Source organism: Agelaius tricolor, unplaced genomic scaffold, assembly GCF_023055355.1.
Source record: "Agelaius tricolor isolate 1412-34295 unplaced genomic scaffold, bAgeTri1.0.p SCAF_61, whole genome shotgun sequence".
In the NCBI taxonomy this organism is placed as follows: Eukaryota; Metazoa; Chordata; class Aves; order Passeriformes; family Icteridae; genus Agelaius; species Agelaius tricolor.
The window spans coordinates 304,468-329,246 of record NW_027269321.1 but is presented as its reverse complement, the minus strand read 5'-3'; the positions used below and the strand labels follow the sequence as shown (position 1 = coordinate 329,246).

General features: G+C 54.4%; 4 protein-coding genes and 1 pseudogene across 4 annotated transcripts in view; 1 reads left to right on the top strand and 4 right to left on the bottom strand.

Moving 5' to 3' along the window:
• Nucleotides 1-5,361, bottom strand: part of LOC139605220 (zinc finger protein 239-like) — a 135,122-nt gene extending 129,761 nt beyond the window's left edge. The window contains exon 1 of the mRNA XM_071456571.1: nucleotides 5,251-5,361. The gene's annotated coding sequence lies outside the window, so the exon portion shown is untranslated. The remainder of the gene's footprint in view (nucleotides 1-5,250) is intronic.
• Nucleotides 1-24,313, top strand: part of LOC139605197 (zinc finger protein 3-like) — an 80,061-nt gene extending 55,748 nt beyond the window's left edge. Inside the window, exon 2 of the mRNA XM_071456537.1 lies at nucleotides 22,925-24,313. Within this exon, the coding sequence (XP_071312638.1) occupies nucleotides 22,939-23,847 (909 nt within the window). The 5' untranslated portion in view covers nucleotides 22,925-22,938 and the 3' untranslated portion in view covers nucleotides 23,848-24,313. The remainder of the gene's footprint in view (nucleotides 1-22,924) is intronic.
• The window catches only part of LOC139605206 (zinc finger protein 551-like), a 390,584-nt gene that overhangs the window by 242,455 nt on the left and 123,350 nt on the right, over nucleotides 1-24,779 (bottom strand).
• The window catches only part of LOC139605196 (zinc finger protein 23-like), a 554,146-nt gene that overhangs the window by 478,233 nt on the left and 51,134 nt on the right, over nucleotides 1-24,779 (bottom strand). The window lies entirely within an intron of this gene.
• LOC139605204 (zinc finger protein 436-like) overlaps nucleotides 3,407-24,779 on the bottom strand; it is a 72,535-nt pseudogene continuing 51,162 nt past the window's right edge.

Sequence of the window (24,779 nt, the reverse complement as noted above, 5' to 3'; positions counted from 1 at the left end):
CAGGGGCTTCATTCGGGGCCGGGGCCTCGGCCGGGGCTGGGCCAGAGCCTGCGCCAGGCGCAGCCAAAAGCCCGCGCTGCTCCGCCAGCACCAGAGCGAGCGGCTCCTCCAGCGGCGCCACAGCCAGGACGGAGAGAGCCCGGCCGAGGCGGAACCACGGCGGGCCGGGCAGGGGCGGGCACGGGGCGGCCCCGCCAAGGGGCGCCTTGCGGGACGCGGCATCAGCCGGGCTGGGAGAGGCGGAACACGGACGGAACGGCCCAGCACGGGACGGGAGTAGCGTGAGTGTGAGAGGGAGAAGGGGATGCGGAGCAAGTGAAAAGTCAAGCGGAAGACCAATTGAGAGAAGCGCTGCTGCTGCTACTGCTGCGGAGCCGCCGGAGCTCGCGGCTGTTCCTCTGTTGCTCCCGCGAACCCAACGGAGGAGCCGCCTTGCGCCCCAAGGAACGAAAGAGAGAAACAAACAAATCACACACCAAAGTCATTCCTATTAGAGAAGTAACCAAAGAAAACAATGTAGCAATAACGAAGAGTGTTGGCTTCTGGCTTCTTTCTTCTTTGCATGAGACCAAGCATTTCATGGGGAACAATTGCCTCTTCTGACAATTTTGCCAGAGTGGACAGGAGCAGAGCATTTACTTTTCAAGTAGAAAAGGGAAATCGTGTCAGTAATGTCATCTCTTTTCATCCTCTGTTGACACAGTTGCAGGCTGCCAAAAGACATGGTCTGCAGTGTGGAACTTGGGGCCAAGTTTCCTTTTCTGCCAGAGGATGAGGAGGGGAAGTATCCCAGAATCATGGAGTCGTGGCATGGTTTGGCTTGGAAGGGACCTGGAAAATCCCATGGCTGCAACCCCCCTGCTGTGGCTGGGGACCCCTTGCACTGGACCGGCTTGTCTAGAGCTCCATGCAGCCTGGCCTTGAACACTGTCAGGGACGGGACATGCCCGCCTTCTCTGGGCAACCTGTTCCAGGAGAGTCTTTTTTCTAAATCCCTTACCTAAACCTAATCTCTCTCCATTTGGATCCATGCTCCCTTGTCCTGTCCTTGCCTGCCCTCGTACAAAGTCCCTGTCCAGCTTTCTTGTGTGTTGCCCTCAGGTACTGGAAGGCCGCAGCTGGATCAAGGCTGGGTCTCTTTCCCAGGCTGAAGAAGCCGAGCTGTGTCAGCCTTTCCTTGCAGGAGAGGAGCTGCAGCCCTGGCACCATCTGGGTGTCCCTGCTGGGCCCCTGCTGCAGCGTGTCCACGTCCTTGCCGTCCGTGCCGGGGAGCCCGGCAGAGGCGGAGGCAGCGCTGCAGGTGCAGGGTCAGCGGCGGGGAGGAGACCCGGCCCTGGCAGCGGCTCCGGGAGCAGCGATCGGCGCTGGGCCGCCCGCACTGCAGAGAGCCGGGGCCCTTGTGCCTGCCCTTGTGCCCAGGGCGCCTTTCCCCGCCGCCCGCTCGGGGGAAATGCCCCCTGTGCCGCCCCTCAGGGCCGCCCCTCGCCGCTGCCCCGGGCGCTCCCGGCGCCGCCTGGAGGGGCCCAGGCCTCGGCCTCACCCTGCTCAGCCCGAGGCCTGGAAAAGCAGATTCAAACACCCACCCAGAAAGTGCCCCAGGATGCCAAGGTCAATCTTTTGTCACCAGCACGGCTTTGCTATCAGAGTCTGGACGGGAGTAGAAAATCACCAGGGGAAAAGAGCATGAACAAGTTCTGCCGTGGCACTACCTCAAGCTGTGGGGTACCAGTTGTTGGTTTCACTGGCTCTGGATTGAAGGCACTTGAGACAGTAATTCATGTTCAGACGCAAGTGTTTATTATTTCTTATCAGTAAAACAGCCTCATTACTGGGAGTTCAGCAGCTTTTCAGTAGAAGGCACAAAATGGCCAACAATCTCTTGTTCCAAGGTCTTTTAAGACTAAACTATCCAATTAGGAACTGACACCTAGATTATTTTCCCTTTTAACCCAATAACTGATCCCATAGAGCCTGCAATGTGGAATTTCTGCCCAATTACAAAAAGCCACCCAAACTCATGAAGAAGAAGGAAGAAGCATGAAGAAGAAACCCAGGATGAAACACTGTGCCCTCCATTTTGCTTCCATCCACAACATACTAAAAATCCCAAAACCTCAATTTCTCAGAGTCAGAGTAGACCAAAGCCCAAAAACTGGAGGTGATAAGAATGGACTAAAGCCACAACCAAGGAATCTGCATCGCCCTGAAATACCTTTCCCCTTACATCAGCCTGGTGCATATTCATAGAGCCTCATGCATACCCATAAACTACTTTACATATTCCAGGAATGATTTTACATGGCCCCTCCCTGGGTCTGCCTTTTCAGAGCATGTGTGTTTCTTGGCTGTGGTTTTGGCTCCTTCTCTTTATCACCTCCAGTTTTTGGGCCTTGGTGCACTCTGCCTTCAGACGGGGAGTGCTGATAGTTGGCAGATCTGTACAGGTGTCCTCATCCTGGGTGCATTGGATGTTATCTCATCCAAGCAGGCAGTTTAACACAAGCAGCCTTTTCACTGAGCTTAATTAACGACAGAAATAAAAACTTATAACAAAGTTACTTTAAAAAACAGTCCCAGCCCATATTTGATCCCAGTCTGTGTGGTCCTGATCCATATGGTCCCAGAAACCTGGGATCCCAGTCCATACAGTCCCAGTCCATATTTGATCCCACTCCAGGCTATCCTGGTCTGGAGGGTTCTGATCCACATGATCCCCATCCATGTGATCCCAGTCCATATTTGATCCCAGCCCATATTTGATCCCAGCCTGTGTGGTCCTGCACACACTCCCAGGGTCTGGAATTCCAGTTCCCAGCAAGGAAAAAATGTTCCTGCCCTTGAACTTCCTTCCTATCCCCTCAACAAATTGCAATAAAATTATAAACAAAGAAATAATAATTGAAATTAAATAAATTATAATAAAAAAAATCTCAACTCTTCTTTACAATGCTCCAACTATGATTCAACTCCAACCAACAATAACTATTACTATAATATTACCAATGTATATAAATAAACAAATGATATATCAAGAAATACCTTTTGAAAATTTTAACTCGATGACTAATGTACTTTAGAAAAAAAAATCTAAAGAAACTACCATGCAATCTAACACCTCTTAGTTAAACAATTCATATTACAAATATACTAAACACAAAACCAAACACCAGTATAATTTCTCAAACATTTCAGCCAAACAATTAAACTTTAATAACATCCTTAAGTACTCTTTAAAAATTAAAATTTGTTTTAAAAAATTAATTGTGTGTGGGTGGTTTTATTTCAATATTGGTTTTTGGATTGTTTGGGTTAGATGATTTAAAAAATGGGATTTTTATAGGAATTGAATCAGCTGAGAAGGTGGCACTCTGCAAACAGAACTGACTGAAAATGAACGGGACAGAAATCAGTAACTCTGAAAGTTTTATTTGCTATCAAATACATCCTACACAATCCTCATCCCATTGCTCCAAATTGGGATCCCACTTCTCCCAATCTCCTTCCAACCCCATCTCACCCTGGTGGCTGTGGAATGGATTGAGTTTGGCCTGGTATTGAGTTTTTTTGAGGAGGGAACAAGGAATTTGAGGTAGGATTGAGCCTTTTTGGGTTAAAATTCAGTTATTTTCAGAGGGACTTGAGTGTTTTTGAGGTGACAGATCCATCCCTCTTGGCTTTTGGAGTGGAAACACATGGAGAAGAGAAAAAAATTCAGGCCAAACCAAAGGAGAAGCAGCCAGGTGTGTTCCCAACATGGATCACAGGGAATGTGAGTGACCAGGGCTGTGCCCAAAGTGCCTCCTCCAGTGGGGGATGGAGCTGCAGCAGCGCACGAAGCTCTTCCCGCACTCGGGGCACTCGCAGGGCTTCCCTTACCGGTGCCTCCGTTGGTGTCGGGTCAAGTGAGAGCTGATGGAGAAGCTCTTCCCACACTGGGGACACTCGTAGGGCCTCTCCCGGTGTGGATGCGCCGGTGCCTGACGAGGTGGAAGTTGTACTTGAATCCCTTCCCGCAGTCGGGGCATTGGAAGGGCCTCTCCTCTGTGTGACTCTGATAGTGCAGGAGGAGATTGGAGCTGGTCTGAAACCTCTTCCTGCATTTATCACACTCGTAGGGCCTCTCCCCTGTGTGGATGCGCCGGTGCCTGACGAGGTGGGAGTTGTACTTGAATCCCTTCCCGCAGTCGGGGCATTGGAAGGGCCTCTCCTCTGTGTGACTCTGATAGTGCCGGAGGAGACTGGAGCTGGTCTGAAACCCCTTCCCACACTCAGAACACTCGTAGGGCCTCTCCCCAGTGTGGATCTTTTGGTGGACGATCAGGTTGGAGCTGCAGCTGAAGCTTCTCCCACATTCTTCACACTCATAGGGCTTCTCCCCCGTGTGAATCCTTTGGTGTTTGATCAGGTCAGAGCTCCCCCTGAAACTCTTCCCACACTCCCCACACTCGTAGGGCCGTTCCCCAGTGTGGATCCTCTGGTGCTTGATCAGGTGGCAGTTCCATCTGAAGCTCTTCCCACACTCCACGCACGTGTGGGGCTTCTCCCCATCATGGAGCTGCTCATGGAGCACCAGCTCCGAGCTCTGGCTCCATCTCTGGCCGCCTTCCCGGCCCAGGCTGCCTCTTTCCCCCTCACATCCCCGCCATCTGCGTTTGCAGCCCCTCCTCGTGCGGCATCTCCGGGCCTTTTCCTCCCCGTTGGCTTCCTGCGCCGTGGAGCCGCTCAAAACGGCCTCTGCCACCAGGTTCTGCCGCGGGCATTTGTCCTCCCTGCTCTCCATGCTCAGCTCCTGCTCTGGGCGAGGAAGGACAAGGACAGCATGGGATTTGCCTCCGTGCCACAGGCAAGGGCAACGAGATCCCCCCAGGCCGTCTCTGGGGACGCACTGCCCCCTCTTGGCTCTCCCCATTTCGGGATGCCAGGGCTCTTTGGGCTCCCTTCTCCCCTCATTCTCTGCTCTGGGCTGCAGCGGCTCCAAGGAGTCCCCCCTGCCCCTCTCCAGGCTCTTGAGGCTCCCGCCAATGGCGGCGCTCCCCCCTCTCTGGCCTCCCCACTTTGGCCTCCTGGGGCACACAGGGCTCTGCTCCTCCAGGCTGCCTCTGCCGGCAGCCGCCACCGCCACCCCCCGATGTCCCCCCGAGGGGCCTTTTCCGCTCACCCTTGGACTTCTTCATTCTCCAAACATCCCCCCAAAAACCCAACCCAGGGACCCCCCGGGATATCCGGGCCGGGCCCCCTCTCCACACTCACCGGAGCCATGGGGGGGGGGGCGATGATCCCACAGGTGGGGGCTGCGAATTCAGGCAGGGCTCGAGACCGCGTGGCTCCCGCAGCTCAGCCTTGATCCGCCCTTGTCCCTCCTCTTCCTCTTCCTCTTCCTCCCGCTCCTCCTCTGTCTTATCTCCATCTCCCTCTCCTCCTCCCCCCTAACCCCGCCTCCTTCACTGCTCTTTCTCCTCCTGCTCCTCCTCTTCCATCCCCCCTCCTCCTCCTCCCCTGTCTTATCCCCACCCCCATCTCCTCTTCCATCCCGCCCCTTCCATCCCTCCATCATTTCCTCCTCCCCCCTAACCCCGCCTCCTCCTCCCCCTCCATCCCTGCCCTTCCCTCCCTCCTCCTCCTCCCCCAGCAGCAGCCACACCCTCGGTGCCCCGTTCCCGCAGCCCTCGCAGCCCGCGGCAGCAGCGGCCATGGAGCCGGGCCAGGTCGGCATGGGCAGCGCGGGGCTCTCGGCTGCTCCCAGCCGCTGCGGGCGGGGGGAACCCGGCCCGGGCCAAAGGAGAGGCAAACTGGGCAAACTGGGGGCAGATCACAAAGCTAAGGATGCAGCAGAAAATGGAGCTGAAAGAGTTAGTTTAATATTCACTCCAAACGAGGAAAAACTGGAAATTCCAAAGTTTAGGGAAGCCGAGAAAAAAGAATTAAACAAGATAGGAAATGAACAAGATAAATCAGGGAAATAGAAACTTCTACATGGAAGACAATTACTTAATAAAATGTGCTTACTAGGAAAAGATTAGAAGACGTACATCAGAAACCCCACTGGCGTACTCAAGCTTTGTGTGATCATTTTTTAAGGAATTTTGGGTGCACTGGGATTTTTGGTGTAGCAAAGCAAGAAACTGAAAGATGCTTAATTTGCCAAAGGATAAATAAAAAGGTGATGAGAAAAACAACATTAGGAGGTCATGAGTTAGCTCGTTGACCATTTCAAAATATCCAAGCAGAAGTTTAGATTTGTTAGGTTCTGGATTTATTTGGAAAAAAACCCATTTAATCTAGAAGAAAGAGAAGATGCCATATGTTAGACAGGAGATTTTAGGAGAATAAAAATCTTTGAAGTATCAGAAACACCCGCGGAATAAACCAAGAAAATAAAAAGGGGAAATGAAAGGGAGGGGAACAAGAGGAAAAGTCAGAAAGAGAGTGGGATCCTCTGCAGCTCTTGCCCCCTCCGTTGGCGGCCGAGGCGCCTGTCCCGGGTCCCGGCTCGCTGCCCGCCTCAGCTCCGCCTGCCCCGGTTTCCATCCCAGGTGCGGGCTCACTGCCCAGGGCAGCTCCACCTGCCCCGGCGCTGGCGGTGAATTTGTGTGCCCTGGCCCCACTGCCCGGCCCGCGGCCGCTCTGCCGGCCATGCTGGGCAAGATGGGGTTGCTCTGTCCTGCCGCGTGGGCCGAGGTCACCGCGCCGACCGCACCGAGGGCGGGTCCCAGCCATCCCATCCCCGGCTGCCCTGCCCGTGCCAGCTGCGCTGGGCAGCGCCGCTGCTGCTGCCGGGGTCTCCCACCTGCCTTTTCTCTGCCGGGAGCTGCCGGATCAGCCGCCAGAAGCCATGTGGGGGCTGCCCACGCTCCGGCTCGGCCTCCACGGGAAGATCCCCCTCTGGCGATTCCGGCAGCAGACCCTGCCCACACTCCCACCGAGCCTCGGCGGGATATCCTCCCCTGACCCCTCCTGCTCTGAGTTACGTCCCCTTGGTAACCACAGCTCCGGCTGTTCAGGGAAAATCCCTCTCTCTACAGGAAGCACCTTATCGAAACACTAGGAGCTCAGTTAAAAGGCAGCCCTCTCCAAATTCTTTCTCAAAACAGGGGAGAAAGGCTACAGAAGGTAAAAAAGTGAAAGAGTTAGATGAAGGGATTGCTCTATTGCCGTTAAGAGAGGTTCCCATAGCAGGGATGCGCTGCCCCGCCCCGCGGGAGCCACCGGCGCCCCTGCCGGCCGCGCCCGGAACTGCACCCAAGGGGAAAGCGCCGCAGCCGAAAGGCCGGGACCGGCTCCGGGCTCTGTTTGTTGGCACTGCCGGAGCTGTTGATACACACTACTATTATTATATTATACACACTAGTAAAGAACCGTTATTCCTAATCCCATATCTTTGCCTGAGAGCCCCTTGATTTCACTATCCTAAAAATTAAGAGGGAGGGGGTTTGCATTCTCCATTCCAAGAGGGGCTTTTTCTGCCTTCCCAAGCAGACACCTGTCTTGTAAAGCAAGACAAGCACCCACAGGCACTGAGGGGGGCTGCAGGAGGGGCAGAAGAAGGCCCTGCAGCACTTGGGCACAAAGGCCCAGCAGGTGAATGCAAGAAGGGAGCAGCAAAAGGCCAAGCTGAAGGCAAAGGCCAGGGCAGAGCTCCTACAGCCCCTGAGGGATCAGCCCCAGGGCCCAAGGGGGCCCCGGCACCCAGGGCACGGCTCGGCCACAAGCACCCGGCAGAGGCATTGCCCTCCTCGGCAGGGCACAGCCCACCCAAACAGCCCCTGGCAAGGAATCAGGGCTCCGGCTGCAGGGCACAAGGACACTGCAAGCAGAGACAGCAGCACCCTCAGGACCAGCAAGTCCAGCCCGTGATGGACATGGATTGGCAGGGCTGTCACAGCTCCCATCACACCAGGGACCCTCCACACTGGAGCCCTTGAGAACATTCAGGTGGGTCTGCATTGAGAGGAGGCATTTCCTGATGGACACAGGGGCCTCTCAATCTGCTCTGAATCTTAGACCTAAAGGGGAAAATAGTACAGGAATATTTTAATTTTTAAGGGAATGAGTGGGAAAGATGAGCAGGTATGATTTGTTCAACCACTATTAGAAACTGTGGGGGATAGGTTTGAAATAAATTAATTTCTTTTTCTTCTTCCTGTGATTGTAATTAACTAGGAAGGAGTTTGAGAGCTGGATTTTAATACTGTAAAAAGGGATACAGAGGCTAGTTCTGTTGTACCTCTGTGTCAAAAGTCTGACAAGGCCTATGCTGAAGTGAACCCAGAAGTGTGGGCAGCCCCAGGGAAATACAGAAAATTAGATATGAGGCCTCTACCAATTAAAGCAACCAGGACAAGCAATACCCTGTTCCAAGAGAGGGAAGGAAGGGCTCACAGCCTGGTATTGAGTCCCTGTTAAAGGCAGGGCTTTTGGAGCCAAGGGTGTCTCCCTACAACACTCCTATCCTGCCAGTCAACAAACTGGATGGATGGACACAAGGAGGAAACACAGAATTTTCAAGTGTTAAAATTAAGATTAACTGAGGCGAGTGGCCTGGGCCTTCCAGACAGGGAAAAAGAATTTGAATTATAGGTGGACGTTAAACAGGGTCTTGCCAAAGGAATTCTTGTGCTAAAATGTTTAACCCAGTGGCCAGAGAGCAGCCTCATTGTCTGCAGAATTGTGCAGCCACAGCTTCCGTGGGAGCAGAGGCCTGAAAACTGATGACAACAGGAGGATCTCCTAGAGTTCAAGTCTGGCATCAAGTTAAAGCTTTGACAACCAAAAGAGCCTCTAAATGGATGAGCAGGGCTCGGTTATTACAGTATGAAACTTGTTCAATGGCACAGGAGGATTCAGAACTGAGGACAGGGCAAGGGTTTAACCCAGCCTCCTGTTTGAACAGCCTGGAGAGGGGCTGGCAAGGAACCCAGGACTGCACTCAAGGGACAGAGCTCCCGAGCCAGGCTGGGAGAGATTGATGGGACATTCCCTGGCCTGAGGGAGACAATGTGTTTGTGGATGGCTCTGCAAGGGCAGCAGAAGGGAAAAGAGCTACAAGACAGGCTGTTATTAAGGAAGGGGAATCAGACAAAGCGCAGGTCACCGCCCCATGCTCAGCTCAACCCGCGGAGCTGTGGCTGCTTGTAAGAGCCTGGCACTGAAATGCCCTGAGCAGGAAGGCTTCAAAATCTTCTGCTGATACCATGGACCCTAACAGGGGGGCAAAAGCAATTCTGACTGCTTCAGCAAGCACTGGATCACTTATTAACCTATTGCTAAAAGAAATAATTCAAAGATAATGGATTGTGGAAGCAATAGATTCAGATGGGGAACTCATTTTACAGGAAAGACCCTTCAGGGGGTTATGGCAGCTTTAGGAATACAATAGGACCTCCATAACCCCTGGCAAGCCCAGAGCTCGGGTTGGGTAGAAAGAATGAATGGGGAAATAAAGAAACACCTTTGGAAGCCGGAGATGGAAACCAAAATGCCATGGGTACAGCTTTTGCCATTGGCCTTGGCAAGAAAAAGAGCCAGACCCAAGGCAGATATTCAATTATCTCCCTCTCCAAGGGAGATATTCAATTATCTCCCTTGGAATTCATGTCTGGAATTCCTTACCTGGGCAATTCTCCACCTAGTGCAGGGTGGAAATAAGGGATGTAAATTTAAGGCAGGCTGTAGCCAGGATCCTGTCTCCTGTGGAATCTCTCCCGCAGGAAGCTGGGCTGGCACAGAGCCTGCCCTGGGACTTTGCTGTTGCCAACACCCAGCCAGGCCATCGGCTCCTGCCTAAGGAGTGCAAAGCAGCACCACTGGTGGCCAAGGGGCCCACGCCAAGTGTCCCTGAGGCCAGAAACAGCCGCCAGCACAGCTGAGCACGGGGGGACCCCTCAGCCTGGCCTCAGGGGCTCTGAAGCCCCGGAGATTTGCACTTCCCGCCTGCAGCAGGACCATGGGAGCCGCCCCTGAGCCTGCCCTGAAGGCAACGCAGCAGCAGCCAGGGCTCCAGAGCGGGCCAAGCCCCTGGGCCTGCCCACAGATCCTCTGCTCAAACCCTCGGGAATCCTGGCCACCCTCCCCTGGCACCTCCAGCCACTGCGGCCAAGCCTCGCTGCCGCTGCTGCAGCTCCAGCGCTGGCTGGGCCTGCACTGCCACAGCTGCTGGGGAGCACCGCGGCACAATTCCACCCTGGGGCTCACTCACACCCACACTCTGGGCTGACTGCGACTGCATTGCTGCAAAATGTTCCCATCCTGCTTCTTTTAAATCTTATTTCTCTGCTCAGAAAGGTTTCTCTACTCAAAGGTTTGCCTTTGGGAAAGAAATTTTAAAGGTTTTATTTAAGGGGTTCCCAGTCTGTTCCGATGTTAAACTCATCTCCACCACTCAATGGAGACGAGTTTAACATCCGAACAGACTGGGAATAGCCCAAAAGACACCCACAGAGATAAGGACCAGCAACAAAACATCAACGCCCCGCAGCAAACAGCAACCAACAGCTACCCCAGACACTGCCCCCGCACAGCTGGAGACACCTGGTCTGGAAAAGGCTGAGAAGGAAATCCAGGAGTGTGGGCGGAATTCACAGCAGAGGGGAAGAAATCCGAGTCTAATAGGAAACCAAATACTAAAAACTTACACGACTTGGAAGCAATGAACATTAAAGCAGTGGATTTAGATTGGTTCAGACTACGTAAAGCTTAGGAAAAATCGAGTAAAACTGACATGTCATGGAATGATTTTTTCTGCACAGCTGGGCTATGTGTGGATGAAAGTATTTCTGTTGCACATCCTGGCCAGAACCAAGCAATGCCTTGACTCTCTCACACTAAAGAGATTCTTGGAGAGTTTTTGTTTTCCCTACAGTTTCAGTGATAAGATTACAACATGAGAAACATTTTTTATAATAATCCTACTTTATATTGTCAGGTAGGTTTGGGACAGAAGGGTGAGAATCAATTTTTGGTCTGGGTTTTTCCATGTTCGCCTTTATGTTGCATTTTGCAAAATTGAAGAGCTTTAACCGTGATACTTTTAACTCTTAAATAGTTAATACTTTTTTTTAAAAAAAGCAGGGTGAAGCTGCAAAGGGAAACAGCAAATGGAGAATGTTGGGAAAACTTTACTATAAATAAATGGGGGGGAATTGAGATGAGGGACTACATTTTGTTCATCATGAAAAAGAGACCAGTGTGTTACAAGAGTTGTCTGCTGACTATTTCTGTACTACTTCATGAGATATGAGCTACAAGGATACCAGGGAAGGGGTTGCAGGAGCCCACACATAGTCCCACCCAGCAAATGGTACAAACAGATAACTCACAGAAATAACGACCAGGGAAAGGCTGGGGAAAGGGCAGGGGCAGATTAACACCCAGCAGGGAAACCTTTCCCGCTGACAAATGGTACAAGCAGATAACTCACAGAGATAACGACCAGGGAAAAGCTGGGGAAGGGGCAGGGGCAGATAAACAGTCTGCAAGGCAGGATATTTGCTTGCTTAAGCTTGATAGGGCACAGTTTGCAAGGCAGGACATTTGCTTGCTTAAGCTTGATAGGGCACATATTGCGTTAATCATAAGATTTTGGTAATTTTCCACGGAGAAGTCACCAAATAAGGACATAGGGTGAAGAAGACGCGGCTGAGGAAGACTCCGCAGCCTTTATCACCGACCACCAGGAGACAGAAGGATGACCCCCTAGCAACAACCAGCGCAGGCGCAGAGAACTCCGAGATAACATGGACTCCTGAAGGATGGAGAGGATAAAAGGACTGAATCAGAAACTAGTTGGGGCGGCAGTAGTGGAGCGGAGACTCCCCTGTCGCCCAGCGCTGAGCCTTTGCTTACGTAGTATAACTGCTTCAATAATTAATAAATTCTTTGATTGGAAATTACTCGTTTTGAGTCAATTTTATAACAATGGGGTGTCCAGGGGTCCCTGTGCCCAGGAAAGGGGGTGCACGGGCCCCGGTGTTGAGGAAGGTGGTGGGTGGGGGCTGTGGAAGGCAGGAGTGGGGGTCCAGGGGGTGCTGGGGTCAAGGAAAAGCGGGGGCTGGGGTGTCTGAGAGGGGGAGGGCCGGCAAAGGGGGTGCGGGGGGGCATTGGTGCTGCATGAGGGGGTGCAGGAGGGTCCCCGTGCTGGATAAGGGGGTGCAGGGGGGGTCCCTGTGCCTGAGAACGGAGGGTTTGGGAGGGTTCCAGTCTCAGATATGGGGGTGCACGGGGGTCCTGGTGCAGTGGAATGGGGGTTCAGGGGGTCCTGGTGCTGTATAAGGGGATGCAGTGGGGTCCCGGTGCCCAGGAATGGGGGGTTCAGGGGTGCCGGTGCCAGATAATGGCCTGGCTGGGATCTGGTGCTGGGAAAAGGGGTGCAGGGGGTCCCAGGGCCAGATAACGGGATGCACTGGGGTCCCGGTGCCCAGGAATGGGGTTCCGGGGGGTTCCATTCCCGAGTTCCGGGGTTCAAGGGGTCCTGGTGCCTGAAAATTGAGGTTCAGGGGGTCCCGGTGCCGGATAAGGGGATGTAGTGGATCCCGGTGCCCAGAAATTGGGGTTCAGGGCGGTTTCCCTGCCCGGGAATGGGGGCTCAGGGGGTTCCAGGCTGCAGATAAGGGGGTGCAGGGGTTATCGGGGCTGAGGAAGGGGGTACAGGGGGGGTCCCAGTGCCCCAAAATGAACGTTCAAGGGGGGTCTCTTGACCCCCTGGAGCCCCAGGGGACCCTCCGGGATCCCCTGGAACCCCTTCCAGGAAGCGCCGGCAATGAAGAACTGGGGGGACGCCGAAATTTGGGAGATCTGGGGGTCCAAAAGCCGAGGAAAAGGGCGGGTCTGGGGTCTGGGAAGGACGAGGTGGCCGGGAATGGGCGTGCAGGGCGTCCCAGAGCACTGACGGGGGTGCGGGGGGATCCTAGGCCCGGATTAGGGGGGGCAGGGGGGTCCCAGTGCCCAAAAATTGGGGTTCAGGGGGTTCCCGTGCCGGGGAATGCGGGTTCGGGGGGAGTTTCCTTCCAGGAATTCGGGATTCAAGGGGGTCCCGGTGGCCGGGAATAGCGGTTCTGGGGGCGTCGGTGACCAGAAATGGGGATTCAGGGGGGTCCTGGGGCCACATGAGGGGGTACAGGGCGGTGCCAATGCTGGGCAAGGGGGTACAGGGGGGTCCCTGTGCCCAGAAATGGGCGCTCAAGGGGGTCCGCGTGCTCAGGAATGGGGGTTCAGGGGGGTCCCGGTGCTGAAAAAGGGTGCTGAGGGGGTCACAGGACCGAAAATGGGGGTTCAGGGGAGTCCCGGTACCCGGGAATGGAGGTTTAGGGAGTTCCCGGTGCCCAGGAATTGCGGTTCAGGGGGGTCCCGGTGAACAGAAATGGGGGTTCAGGGGATCTCGGTGCCAGATGAGGGGGTACAGGGGGGTCCCGGTGCTGGGGAAGTGGAGTGAGGGGGGGTGGCATGACCCAAAATGGGGGTTCAGGAGCGTTCCCCTGCCCGGGAATGGAAGATCAAGGGGGTCCCGGTGCCCGGGAATTGCGGTTCAGGGGGGGTCCCGGTTTCGGGGGGTCCCACTCACCTTTGGTCGCGGCCCCCGGGTCCCCCCAGGAGCCCCAGGAGCCCCCGGAGCACCCCCAGCCCCAGCGCTGGGGCCATCGCAGCCGTCCCCGATCGCGGCTGCAGAGACGCGAAAGCGAAAGTGCCCGAGGGAGCGCGGGGGGACGGGGAAAGGGCGAATTCCAGGGAATTCACCTGGATCCCCTCCTGGCACCCCTCTGGATCCCTCGGCGATCCGTCTGGGACCCTCCAGGGCCGCGCCCTGCGGGACCCCCGGGCCGGGCTCTGCTGAACTCCCGGCCCTGCGCCCAAACTCTGCCCGGACCCCGCTGGGCTCGGCCCAAAGCCGGGCAAGCAGCGGGAGCAGCGGAGCCAATTTTTCCTGCGGGTGCGGGTCCCACCCCCGGCGGAGCAGGGCTGGGCGCTGGGACCCGATCCCTGATTCCCAATCTCCTTCTCTCTCGCTCTCTCTCTCTCTGCTGTTCTCTCCCTTTCCTTTGGGGGATCATAAATCCCAGAGCGGCCGCAGAGCCCCGTGCCCAGGCCGGGTTTCCCAGCAAAGGGAGGCTGGGGCTGAGGTGCCCCGGGCTGGCCGGGAATGGGGGCCCGGGGCTCCCTGGGCTCACGGAAATGGGGGATCCAGGGGCTGGGAGAGGAGGATACCCGGGAAAGGGGGTGCAGGGGGGTGTTGGGGCAGGATAGGGGGTGCAGGGGGGGGGTCCCAGTGCCCGGGAATGGGGTTGGGAGGGGGGGGTGGGCAGCAGCTGCTGGAGAGAGACTGGGACAGACTGGAATGGACTGGGACAGACTGGGAAAAGAACCCACTGGGAGCAGAACTGAGGCAGCAGAGATCATACTGGGATATACTGGGACCACACTGAGGGCTACTGGGAACATGCAGGGGACTATTGAGATCGGACTGGGAGGGACTGGGAATGGTTTGGATCATCCTGGGACTGACTGGAATCATACTGGGCGTGATCAGATCTGTAGTAGGGGTGAAGAAGAGAAACTGGAATAATGCAGGGAGCAACTGGGATCATACTGGGAGCAGCTGCCCCATGCTGGGGTCATACTGGGATCATACTGGGACTGATGGGGTGACACTTGGAGTGACTGGCATAGTACTGGGAGTGTCTGGGAGTAACTGGGATCAAACTGGAGGTGACTGGACTTATACTGGCAGCAACTGGGACCACAGCGGGGGCAAATGGCATCGGGTAAGGTGTGACCGGGCTCATCCTGGAAGTGCCTGGGGCCACACTGGGCTCTTCCTGAGAGGGACTGAGAGTGAAAGGAACCATACAGGGCATGACTGGGAGCCGCTGGGACCGTGTCGGGGGCAACTGGGATCCTACCGGGAGTGATTTGGACCATACTGGGAGTGACCGGGAGCCACCGGTGAGGCGGCGGCGGAGCTGGGAGGCGGCCGCAGCGCAGGTGGGAGCCGCGCTGGGTTGTGCGGGGGCTCGGGGCTCGCTGCGGGCCTCGGGGGCGGCAGGGGGCTCAGGCGGGTTCCTTGTGCCGTGTCCGGCCCGTGGTGCCGCTGCCGTGAGGGCGCTGCGGGAGCGGCTGCCCGCGGTCTCCTTGCGGCCGCTGCCTCGGCAGGAGCCGCTGCCGGAGCAGCGCTGGCTCGGCCCGGTTCCTGTGGCTGGCACAGGGGCGGCTGCCCCGTGCCCGGGGCTGTGCGGGGAAATTCACGTGGCCGGAGGTTTCTGTGCCCCGAGGAGACAGAGGAGTCCTGTACAAGTGACTTTATTGCTGAGCAGAGGGAGAGGCCGTGGGGCATTTGCCGTGCGCTCGCTGCCATTGTTGTAGTTCGCAGCCTCCTTTTTATCCTCATTTTCCCGGCTCATCTCCCTCTCCCTTTGCCCACTGGCTGAGGTACTTGGAAGGTTCAGACCTCCCGATCTGCCAACTGCACGTCCTCGTTAATGTGCACCCCCACTTTTGTAGAACAGCCGATATTCACGGCTCTGTTAAGTCTTTTTTGTTCTCGACGTTCAGGAATTTAGCGGGACTTTCTGCGAGCAGCAGTCCATGTTAATTAATAACATTTATTGAAGCTGTGGTTTCGCCCCTTACTTCCTTATCTACAAGTCCCTGGCCCCTCGCTCAGCTGCTGAATGAGCTGCACTCTCAAGGTGTGGAGCATGGTAAAAAGGTGAGAGGTGCTGTAGCACATCAGAGCAGAAGCAGCATTCGTTTAACCCATGGTCTGCCAGGGAACCACAAAACCAGGCCCCATTCCCATCCTTTCCACGTTTGGACTGGTACATGAGCTGCTTTTTTGTTTCCTTTGTTATCTGTTTAGCCACTTTGGCTTTGTCATCTATTTGCCAAGACCAGTTTGAGTCATTTGATTTTCCACAAACTCCTCTTTTCTCTGCTAACAGATGATCTGATCCCATCCCATGGTGAAATGTTGTGTTCCTCATTTCAGTGGATTGCTCAGCAGGAAGGTCAGGAGCTGGAGCTGTCTGGTTGGTTATTCCGAGGGCAGCTTGTAATCTAATGGTGCCATTGAAATGAGAAATGGGTTCTGTGGCTCCTGATATGAATTGGTTTGGGTTCCCAGGGGCTGGTCCATGGTGTTGTAGGATTTGTTCTGCTGGCCGTTCATCTTCTCCCCATTTTTGGCCGCTCTCTCCAGCCAGGGCTGCATCAATTGACCATTTGTCTCTAATTAAATCATCAAATACTTGGATTCCCAACTGATTTCCCGGAACTTGTGGTAGCAAGAACATCTCAGTGCTCTAATCCACCCTATATAACATAGACAGTGACAGCACACGTTGGAGTGGGCAGAGGGATGATTACCCCCATTTATTTATAGTGAAGTTTTCCCAACATTCTCCATTTGCTGTTTCCCTGTGCAGCTTCACCCGTTTCTGTTGCAGGGTCAGATATCCTCACCCCGGGCTCTGCCTTGAGCTGTGCAAATTCCATCAGTGCAAGCAGGCAGAGCTCGGGGTGAGGGGCAGGGGGAACCAGCCCAATTCCTGCCCCAGGCAAGAGACCCAGGTACATTGGCCAGGCTTTGCCCAGCAGGGTTCATTTGCATTCCTAAAGCTCCTCTCCTGGCTGACTAGAACCAAAGCTTCTCTTCCAGGGCTGCCATCTGGTGAGTCACATGTGGCCCCCCGGAATCTGCTTTTTTTAAAAAAAGTATTAACTATTTAAGAGTTAAAAGTATCACGGTTAAAGCTCTTCAATTTTGCAAAATGCAACATAAAGGCGAACATGGAAAAACCCAGACCAAAAATTGATTCTCACCCTTCTGTCCCAAACCTACCTGACAATATAAAGTAGGATTATTATTAAAAATGTTTCTCATGTTGTAATCTTATCACTGAAACTGTAGGGAAAACAAAAACTCTCCAAGAATCTCTTTCGTGTGAGAGAGTCAAGGCATTACTTGGTTCTGGCCAGGATGTGCAACAGAAATACTTTCATCCACACATAGCCCGGCTGAGCAGAAAAAATCATTCCATGACATGTCAGTTTTACTCGATTTTTCCTAAACTTTACGTAGTCTGAACCAATCTAAATCCACTGCTTTAATGTTCATTGCTTCCAAGTCGTGTAAGTTTTTAGTGTTTGGTTTCCTATTAGACTCGGATTTCTTCCCCTCTGCTGTGAATTCCGCCCACACTCCTGGATTTCCTTCTCAGCCTTTTCCAGACCAGGTGTCTCCAGCTGTGCGGGGGCAGTGTCTGGGGTAGCTGTTGGTTGCTGTTTGCTGCGGGGCGTTGATGTTTTGTTGCTGGTCGTTATCTCTGTGGGTGTCTTTTGGGCTATTCCCAGTCTGTTCCGATGTTAAACTCATCTCCATTGAGTGGTGGAGATGAGTTTAACATCGGAACAGACTGGGAACCCCTTAAATAAAACCTTTAAAATTTCTTTCCCAAAGGCAAACCTTTGAGTAGAGAAACCTTTCTGAGCAGAGAAATAAGATTTAAAAGAAGCAGGATGGGTACATTTTGCAGCAGTGCAGTCGCAGGCAGCCCAGAGTGTGGGTGTGAGTGAGCCCCAGGGTGGAATTGTGCCGCGGTGCTCCCCAGCAGCTGTGGCAGTGCAGGCCCAGCCAGCGCTGGAGCTGCAGCAGCGGCAGCGAGGCTTGGCCGCAGTGGCTGGAGGTGCCAGGGGAGGGTGGCCAGGATTCCCGAGGGTTTGAGCAGAGGATCTGTGGGCAGGCCCAGGGGCTTGGCCCGCTGTGGAGCCCTGGCTGCTGCTGCGTTGCCTTCAGGGCAGGCTCAGGGGCGGCTCCCATGGTCCTGCTGCGGGCGGGAAGTGCAAATCTCCGGGGCTTCAGAGCCCCTGAGGCCAGGCTGAGGGGTCCCCCGTGCTCAGCTGTGCTGGCGGCTGTTTCTGGCCTCAGGGACACTTGGCGTGGGCCCCTTGGCCACCAGTGGTGCTGCTTTGCACTCCTTAGGCAGGAGCCGATGGCCTGGCTGGGTGTTGGCAACAGCAAAGTCCCAGGGCAGGCTCTGTGCCAGCCCAGCTTCCTGGGGGAGAGATTCCACAGGAGACAGGATCCTGGCTACAGCCTGCCTTACATTTACATCCCTTATTTCCACCCTGCACTAGGTGGAGAATTGCCCAGGTAAGGAATTCCAGACATGAATTCCAAGGGAGATAATTGAATATCTGCCTTGGGTCTGGCTCTTTTTCTTGCCAAGGCCAATGGCAAAAGCTGTACCCATGGCATCTTGGTTTCTATCTCCGGCTTCCAAAGGTGTTTCTTTATTTCCCCATTCATTCTTTCTACCCAACCCGAGCTCTGGGCTTGCCAGGGGTTATGGAGGTCCCATTGTATTCCTAAAGCTGCCATAACCCCCTGAAGGGTCTTTCCTGTAAAATGAGTTCCCCATCTGAATCTATTGCTTCCACAATCCATTATCTTTGAATTATTTCTTTTAGAAATAGGTTAATAAGTGATCCAGTGCTTGCTGAAGCAGTCAGAATTGCTTTTGCCCCCTGTTAGGTGCCATGGTGTCAGCAGAAGATATTGAAGCCTTCCTGCTCAGGGCATTTCAGTGCCAGGCTCTTACAAGCACCCACAGCTCCGCAGGTTGAGCTGAGCATGGGCCGGTGACCTGCGCTTTGTCTGATTCCCCTTCCTTAATAACAGCCTGTCTTGTAGCTCTTTTCCCTTCTGCTGCCCTTGCAGAGCCATCCACAAACACATTGTCTCCCTCAGGCCAGGGAATGTCCCATCAATCTCTCCCAGCCTGGCTCGGGAGCTCTGTCCCTTGAGTGCAGTCCTGGGTTCCTTGCCAGCCCCTCTCCAGGCTGTTCAAACAGGAGGCTGGGTTAAACCCTTGCCCTGTCCTCAGTTCTGAATCCTCCTGTGCCACTGAACAAGTTTCATACTGTAATAACCGAGCCCTGCTCATCCATTTAGAGGCTCTTTTGGTTGTCAAAGCTTTAACTTGATGCCAGACTTGAACTCTAGGAGATCCTCCTGTTGTCATCAGTTTTCAGGCCTCTGCTCCCACGGAAGCTGTGGCTGCACAATTCTGCAGACAATGAGGCTGCTCTCTGGCCACTGGGTTAAACATTTTAGCACAAGAATTCCTTTGGCAAGACCCTGTTTAACGTCCACCTATAATTCAAATTCTTTTTCCCTGTCTGGAAGGCCCAGGCCACTCGCCTCAGTTAATCTTAATTTTAACACTTGAAAATTCTGTGTTTCCCCCTTGTGTCCATCCATCCAGTTTGTTGACTGGCAGGATAGGAGTGTTGTAGGGAGACATCCTTGGCTCCAAAAGCCCTGCCTTTAACAGGGACTCAATACCAGGCTGTGAGCCCTTCCTTCCCTCTCTTGGAACAGGGTAGTGCTTGTCCTGGTTGCTTTAATTTGTAGAGGCTCCATATCTAATTTTCTGTATTTCCCTGGGGCTGCCCACACTTCTGGGTTCACTTCAGCATAGGCCTTGTCAGACTTTTGACACAGAGGTACAACAGAACTAGCCTCTGTATCCCTTTTTACAGTATTAAAATCCAGCTCTCAAATTCCTACCTAGTTAATTACAATCACAGGAAGAAGAAAAAGAAATTTATTTCAAACCTATCCCCCACAGCTTCTAATAGTGGTTGAACAAATCATACCTGCTCATCTTTCCCACTCATTCCCTTAAAAATTAAAATATTCCTTTACTATTTTCCCCTTTAGGTCTAAGATTCAGAGCAGATTGAGAGGCCCCTGTGTCCATCAGAAAATGCCTCCTCTCAATGCAGACCCACCTGAATGTTCTCAAGGGCTCCAGTGTGGAGGGTCCCTGGTGTGATGGGAGCTGTGTCAGCCCTGCCAATCCATGTCCATCACGGGCTGGACTTGCTGGTCCTGAGGGTGCTGCTGTCTCTGCTTGCAGTGTCCTTGTGCCCTGCAGCCGGAGCCCTGATTCCTTGCCAGGGGCTGTTTGGGTGGGCTGTGCCCTGCCGAGGAGGGCAATGCCTCTGCCGGGTGCTTGTGGCCGAGCCGTGCCCTGGGTGCTGGGGCCCCCTTGGGCCCTGGGGCTGATCCCTCAGGGGCTGTAGGAGCTCTGCCCTGGCCTTTGCCTTCAGCTTGGCCTTTTGCTGCTCCCTTCTTGCATTCCCCTGCTGGGCCTTTGTGCCCAAGTGCTGCAGGGCCTTCTTCTGCCCCTCCTGCAGCCCCCCTCAGTGCCTCTGGGTGCTTGTCTTGCTTTACAAGACAGGCGTCTGCTTGGGAAGGCAGAAAAAGCCCCTCTTGGAATGGAGAATGCAAACCCCCTCCCTCTTAATTTTTAGGATAGTGAAATCAAGGGGCTCTCAGGCAAAGATATGGGATTAGGAATAACGGTTCTTTCCTAGTGTGCATAATATAATAATAGTAGTGTGTATCAACAGCTCCGGCAGTGCCAACAAACAGAGCCCGGAGCCGGTCCCGGCCTTTCGGCCGCGGCGCTTTCCCCTTGGGTGCAGTTCCGGGCACGGCCGGCAGGGGCGCCGGTGGCTCCCGCGGGGCGGGGCAGCGCATCCCTGCCATGGGAACCTCTCTGAACGGCAATAGAGCAATCCCTTCATCTAACTCTTTCACTTTTTTACCTTCTGTAGCCTTTCTCCCCTGTTTTGGGAAAGAATTTGGAGAGGGCCGCCTTTTAACTGAGCTCCTAGTGTTTCGATAAGGTGCTTCCTGTAGAGAGAGGGATTTTCCCTGAACAGCAGGAGCTGTGGTTACCAAGGGGACGTAACTCAGAGCAGGAGGGGTCAGGGGAGGATATCCCGCCGAGGCTCGGTGGGAGTGTGGGCAGGGTGTGCTGCCGGAATCGCCAGAGGGGGATCTTGCCGTGGAGGCCGAGCCGGAGCGTGGGCAGCCCCCACATGGCTTCTGGCGGCTGATCCGGCAGCTCCCGGCAGAGAAAAGGCAGGTGGGAGACCCCGGCAGCAGCAGCGGCGCTGCCCAGCGCAGCTGGCACGGGCAGGGCAGGCGGGGATGGGATGGCTGGGACCCGCCCTCGGTGCGGTCGGCGCGGTGACCTCGGCCCACGCGGCAGGACAGAGCAACCCCATCTTGCCCAGCATGGCCGGCAGAGCGGCCGCGGGCCGGGCAGTGGGGCCAGGGCACACAAATTCACCGCCAGCGCCGGGGCAGGTGGAGCTGCCCTGGGCAGTGAGCCCGCACCTGGGATGGAAACCGGGGCAGGCGGAGCTGAGGCGGGCAGCGAGCCGGGACCCGGGACAGGCGCCTCGGCCGCCAACGGAGGGGGCAAGAGCTGCAGAGGATCCCACTCTCTTTCTGACTTTTCCTCTTGTTCCCCTCCCTTTCATTTCCCCTTTTTATTTTCTTGGTTTTTTCCTCGGCTGTTTCTGATACTTCAAAGATTTTTATTCTCCTAAAATCTCCTGTCTAACATATGGCATATTCTCTTTTTTCTAGATTAAATGGGTTTTTTTTCCAAATAAATCCAGAACCTAACAAATCTAAACTTCTGCTTGGATATTTTGAAATGGTCGACGAGCTAACTCATGACCTCCTAATGTTGTTTTTTCTCATCACCTTTTTATTTATCCTTTGGCAAATTAAGCATCTTTCAGTGACTTGCTTTGCTACACCAAAAATCCCAGTGCACCCAAAATTCCTTAAAAAATGATCACACAAAGCTTGAGTACGCCAGTGGGGTTTCTGATGCACGTCTTCTAATCTTTTCCTAGTAAGCACATTTTATTAAGTAATTGTCTTCCATGTAGAAGTTTCTATTTCCCTGATTTATCTTGTTCATTTCCTATCTTGTTTAATTCTTTTTTCTCGGCTTCCCTAAACTTTGGAATTTCCAGTTTTTCCTCGTTTGGAGTGAATATTAAACTAACTCTTTCAGCTCCATTTTCTGCTGCATCCTTAGCTTTGTGATCTGCCCCCAGTTTGCCCAGTTTGCCTCTCCTTTGGCCCGGGCCGGGTTCCCCCCGCCCGCAGCGGCTGGGAGCAGCCGAGAGCCCCGCGCTGCCCATGCCGACCTGTCCCGGCTCCATGGCCGCTGCTGCCGCGGGCTGCGAGGGCTGCGGGAACGGGGCACCGAGGGTGTGGCTGCTGCTGGGGGAGGAGGAGGAGGGAGGGAAGGGCAGGGATGGAGGGGGAGGAGGAGGCGGGGTAAGGGGGGAGGAGGAGGAGCAGGAATGGAAGGGGCGGGATGGAAGAGGAGACGGAGATGGGGATAAGACAGGGGAGGAGGAGGAGGAGGGGGGATGGAAGAGGAGGAGGGGGAGGAGAAAGAGCAGTGAAGAAGGCGGGGTTAGGGGGGAGGAGGAGAGGGAGGTGGAGATAAGACAGAGGAGGAGCGGGAGGAAGAGGAAGAGGAGGGACAAAGGCGGGTCAAGGCTGAGCTGCGGGAGCCACGCGGTCTCGAGCCCTGCCTGAATTCGCAGCCCCCACCTGTGGGATCATCGCCCCCCCCCCCATGGCGCAGGTGAGCGGGGAGGGGGAGCCCAGCCCGGATATCCCGGGGGGTCCCTGGGTTGGGTTTTTGGGGGGATGTTTGGAGAATGAAGAAGTCCAAGGCTGAGCGGAAAAGGCCCCTCGGGGGGACATCGGGGGGTGGCGGTGGCGGCTGCCGGCAGAGGCAGCCTGGAGGAGCAGAGCCCTGTGTGCCCCAGGAGGCCAAAGTGGGGAGGCCAGAGAGGGGGGAGCGCCGCCATTGGCGGGAGCCTCAAGAGCCTGGAGAGGGGCAGGGGGGACTCCTTGGAGCCGCTGCAACCCAGAGCAGAGAATGAGGGGAGAAGGGAGCCCGGGAGCCCAAAGAGCCCCGGCATCCCGAAATGGGGAGAGCCAAGAGGGGGCAGTGCATCCCCAGAGACGGCCTGGGGGGATCTCGATGCCCTTGCCTGTGGCACGGAGGCAAATCCCATGCTGTCCTTGTCCTTCCTCGCCCAGAGCAGGAGCTGAGCATGGAGAGCAGGGAGGACAAATGCCCGCGGCAGAACCTGGTGGCAGAGGCCGTTTTGAGCGGCTCCACGGCGCAGGAAGCCAACGGGGAGGAAAAGCCCCGGAGATGCTGCACGAGGAGGGGCTGCAAACGCAGATGGCGGGGACCTGAGGGGGAAAGAGCCAGCCTGGGCCGGGAAGGCGGCCGGAGATGGAGCCAGAGCTCGGAGCTGGTGCTCCATGAGCAGCTCCATGATGGGGAGAAGCCCCACACGTGCGTGGAGTGTGGGAAGAGCTTCAGGTGGAACTCGGAGCTGATCAAGCACCAGAGGATCCACACTGGGGAACGGCCCTACGAGTGTGGGGAGTGTGGGAAGAGCTTCAGCCGGAGCTCCAGCCTGATCCTGCACCAGAGGACCCACACTGGGGAAAAGCCCTACGAGTGTGGGGAGTGTGGGAAGAGCTTCAGCCAGAGCTCCCAACTGATCAGGCACCAGCGCATCCACACTGGGGAGAGGCCCTACGAGTGTGATAAATGCAGGAAGAGGTTTCAGACCAGCTCCAATCTCCTCCGGCACTGTCGGATTCACACAGAGGAGAGGCCCTTCCAATGCCCCGACTGTGGGAAGGGATTCAGGCAGAACTCCAACCTCGTCAGGCACCGGCGCATCCACACTGGGGAGAGGCCCTACGAGTGTGATAAATGCAGGAAGAGGTTTCAGACCAGCTCCCATCTCCTCCTGCACTATCAGAGTCACACAGAGGAGAGGCCATTCCGCTGTCCTGACTGCAGGGAGGGATTCAAGCACAACTCCCACCTCGTCAGGCACCGGCGCATCCACAGTGGGGAGAGGCCCTACGAGTGTCCCCAGTGTGAGAAGAGCTTCTCCAGGAGCTCTCACTTGACCCGACACCAACGGAGGCACCGGTAAGGGAAGCCCTGCGAGTGCCCCGAGTGCGGGAAGAGCTTCGTGCGCTGCTGCAGCTCCATCCCCCACTGGAGGAGGCACTTTGGGCACAGCCCTGGTCACTCACATTCCCTGTGATCCATGTTGGGAACACTCCTGGCTGTTTGTCCTTTGGTTTGGCCTTAATTTTTTTCTCTTCTCCCTCTCTCTCTACTCCAAAATCCAAGAGGGATGGATCTGTCACCTCAAAACCACTCAAATCCCTCTGAAAATAACTGAATCTTAACCCCAAAAGGCTCAATCCTACCTCAAATTCCTTGTTCCCTCCTCAAAAAAACTCAATACCAGGCCAAACTCAATCCATTCCACACCCACCAGGGTGAGATGGGGTTGGAAGGAGATTGGGAGAAGTGGGATCCCAATTTGAAGCAATGGGATGAGGATTGTGTAGGATGTATTTGATAGCAAATAAAACTTTCAGAGTTACTGATTTCTGTCCCGTTCATTTTCAGTCAGTTCTGTTTGCAGAGTGCCACCTTGTCAGCTGATTCAATTCCTATAAAAATCCCATTTTTTAAATCATCTAACCCAAACAATCCAAAAACCAATATCAAAATAAAACCACCTGCACACAATTAATTTTTTAAAAATAATTTTAATTTTTCAAGAGTACTTAAGGATGTTATTAAAGTTTAATTGTTTGGTTGAAATGTCTGAGAAATTATAGTGGTGTTTGGTTTTGTGTTTAGTATATTTGTAATATGAATTGTTTTACTAAGGTGTGTTAGATTGCTTGGTAGTTTCTTTAGATATTTTTTATCTAAAGTACATTAGTCATCGAGTTAAAATTTTCAAAAGGTATTTCTTGATATATAATTTGTTTATTTATATGCATTGGTAATATTATAGTAATAGTTATTGTTGGTTTGAGTTAAATCATAGTTGGAGTATTGTAA